The sequence below is a fragment of the Peromyscus eremicus genome, chromosome 14, assembly GCF_949786415.1.
Source record: "Peromyscus eremicus chromosome 14, PerEre_H2_v1, whole genome shotgun sequence".
Lineage (NCBI taxonomy): Eukaryota > Metazoa > Chordata > Mammalia > Rodentia > Cricetidae > Peromyscus > Peromyscus eremicus.
Genome location: NC_081430.1, coordinates 62,414,416 through 62,417,900, shown reverse-complemented (window position 1 = coordinate 62,417,900; position 3,485 = coordinate 62,414,416). Strand labels below are relative to the sequence as shown.

Sequence of the window (3,485 nt, the reverse complement as noted above, 5' to 3'; positions counted from 1 at the left end):
CTGGATGAGGACTGAGAGGCTTCCAGTCTGAGGAAACAGGATCAGCTGAGGAACTGGTGAGGTGAGGTGGCTCTGGCTTGTTCTGCTTCTCTGATCTTCCAGCATTCACCCCAATAACTGGCCTCAGGTTTCATTTTATTAAAAAGACCTTTTAAGATTCCTGCTATAATGGAAACAGTTGACATGGCTGGTAGTGAGGGAAAGGCAAGTCCTTGAAGGTCTGGAGAGCAAAAAGATATGGCATGGAAAGAAATAGGCCTACTGAGTATTTCAGGAAGGTCACAGAAGAGTGGGCAGTACCTTTGTAATGGGGATGACCAGGTCTACATGGTAGACGGGAAAGATCAGCCCTGACAGAGCTAAATGGTAAACACAGGTCTTCAAAATGTGTTTTTATCATTATTAAAAAATAATCTCAGATGATATTTATATTTATATACGAGTTCTTTTCTTGTTTAAGAATCAATCTTCAAGCTTTATGCATGATATACTGTACCACTGAGCTTTGGCCTCAAGCATGTTTGGTTGATTCCAATTAATGAATGCATTCATTAATCACTGAATTGTATACAACATTTTTTTCTTTTTTTTTAATTTTTATTTTGCAATACAATTCAGTTCTACATATCAGCCACAGATTCCCTTGTTCTCCCCCCTCCCACCCCCCATTCCAATCTCCTCCAGGGCAAGGCCTTCCCCATAGACTGAGATCAACCTGGTGGACTCAGTCCAGGTAGGTCCAGTCCCCTCCTCCCAGGCCGAGCCAAGGGACCCTGCATAGGCCCCAGGTTTCAAAGAGCCGACTCATGCAATGAGCACAGGACCCGGTGCCACTGCCTGGATGCCTCCCAAACAGATCAGGCCAATCAACTGTCTCACCCACTCAGAGGGCCTGATCCAGTTGGTGACCCCTCAGCCATTGGTTCATATTTCATGTGTTTCCATTCGTTTGGCTATTTGTCTCTGTGCTTTATCCAACCTTGGTCTCAACAATTCTCTCTCATATAAACCCTCCTCCACAACAGACTGCTGGCAATGGTCGAGAGACAGTCCGAACTGACCTACTCTGGTGATGGGATGGCCAAACACCCTAATTGTTGTGCTAGAAACCTCATCCAACTACTGAGGGATCTGGATGCAGAGATCCATGACTAGGCCCCAGGTAGATCTCTGGGAGTCCAATTAGCGAGAATGAGGAGGGTTTATATGAACATTTTTTTTTGAGACAGGGTTTCTCTGTGTAGCGTTGGACCCTGTCCTGTAATTCTCTCTGTATACCCATCTAGCCTGGAACTCACAGAGAACTTTCTGCCCCTGCCTCCCAAGTGCTGGGATTAAAGGTGTAGGCCAACACCACCTGACTAAAATAACATTACCTAAATGTTTATAATTTACTTTTTTAACTTAATTTCCTATGAATTAATTTAATAATTTATGGAAACACAGCAGAAACTTTTACAACTACAGAGCACAATAAAGTAAGGCTGAAAACCTGTATTTCTATGTAAAACCATAAATTCATACTAAATAAATGTCTTCTTTATATTCCTTCTATCTTTTTTTGGTTGGCACACAGTTTCATAAAGACCAAGTATAACTCAAACCTATGATTTTCCTGCTCCAACCTCTTTCCTGTCATGCAATGATGGGAACAAACACAGGCCTTCAAGAATGCAAAATGCTCACCCAACTAAACTACATGACTGGGAAAATAACTGATACTTTGATGTTATAAATGCCACTTAGATTCTTACTTCACGTCAGACAACTGAAGCATTATTCATCTTCTCTAAGACTCCTGCTCCTAAGATCATGATATATCAGGAAGACATGCAAATAATTTTCTCCTCTGCTCATGAAAACCAGCCCTGACCCTACAGCTCTGACAGAGACACCCAGCTCTGGACTGACAGGTCCTCTCATTCAGTGTTTACCACTGAACACAGAACTTCCGGCATGGAGTTAAGACTGAGCTGGGTTTTCCTTCTTGTTCTTTTAAAAGGTAATTTATAGACAAGGAGAGATTCTGGGTGTGTGAGTGGACATGAGTGTGAGGGTCAGTGGACATTTGTGAGAGCTTACTGACAGGATTCTCTGTCTTTTCAGGTGTCCAGTGTGAGGTGCAGCTGGTGGAGTCTGGGGGAGGCTTGGTGCAGCCTGGAAAGTCCCTGAAACTCTCCTGTGCAGCCTCTGGATTCACCTTCAGTGACTACTGGATGAGCTGGGTCCGCCAGGCTCCAGGGAAGGGGCTGGAGTGGGTTGCACAAATTAGAACCAAAAGCTATAATTATGAAACACACTATGGGGAGTCTGTGAAAGGCAGATTCACCATCTCAAGAGATGATTCCAAAAGCAGCCTCTACCTGCAAATGAACAGCTTAAGAGCCGAAGACACCGCCATTTATTACTGTACTAGAGACACAGTGAGGGACCTTCAGTGAGAACCCTGACACAAACCTCCCTGCTGCAGTGCTCAGAACCAGCAGGGGGCGCAAAGCGCACACGGAGAGGAGGAGCTGTGCAGATCAGGAGCAGGGACAGCTGATTGCTGTTTATGTGGTCCCAGCTGTCGCTCCGTCTACTCACTTCTCAGAATGTTCTCTACATTTACGGTTTGTGGAAACAGTTCTGCTTTTCTGAAGTTTTAAATATATACACCATACAGTCTAATATGAACTATGTGTGGAAAATCACCTCTGATTGCAGGAATCACTCTACTCATGTAACAAGGATGAAATTCTTAGAAGGTCTGAAGCATTCCTGAATTTTCTTCTTCAGGACATTCAGGGCAAAGCCTCAGTGTTGTTCTGATTAGGATCAAGTTTCACATTAGGGGAGCCATGAGGGAGGTGAGGCCACATACCCCAAAAGGTCTTAAGTCTTAATGATTCCCCTGATAACTGTGCAAATCAGACACAGATCTGACCTGTTTGTATTTATAGTTGATTCGCTTACTTAAGCTGTAACTTTCATCATCATATCTTTCATTACATTTTGTTCATAGCTCTTGGCCTTTGTTCTAAACACAGACATACACCACTGATTGTAAACTAAGCTGGTGTCTAGTCTGTAACTCTGTGGGAGGAGGGGTGACTGGGGAAGCTTATTGGTGAGTGGGGGAAAAATAAGCATTAAAGACACATAACTGTTCCCAGGTATGGTGGAGGAGAAAGTTTATTATATACATGTGGAGAGCATAGCCAGAGGCAAGGGCATCTAGAGTGTCCAGAATGAAGATTACACTGATCAATGTCAGAGAGAGGATGGAAAGGAGGGTGGAGAGAGGGGAACAGGGTGCAGCAGCCAGGAGGCCCAAAGAAGAGAAGAGAAGGACCAGGTAACCAAAATAGTTGGATTATATAGGGAAGGGCAGCTGGGGGAGGGAAGTCCAACTCCTTAGCTGAAGACTTTTAGGGTAGAGTAGGGTATGCCTGCAAGGATGGCCCTGTAACAGCTAGGGACTGAGGGATGCAGGGAGAACCTGG

The 3,485-nt window shown here is 44.3% G+C and overlaps 1 gene segment (V, D, J or C); it reads left to right on the top strand.

Moving 5' to 3' along the window:
* The first annotated feature begins 1,926 nt into the window (after positions 1 to 1,926).
* On the top strand, positions 1,927 to 2,441 carry LOC131923890 (immunoglobulin heavy variable 3-7-like). The segment is given in 2 exon segments: positions 1,927 to 2,002; positions 2,107 to 2,441. Coding segments are annotated over 2 exon segments (381 nt in total).
* Positions 2,442 to 3,485: the final 1,044 nt, after the last annotated feature.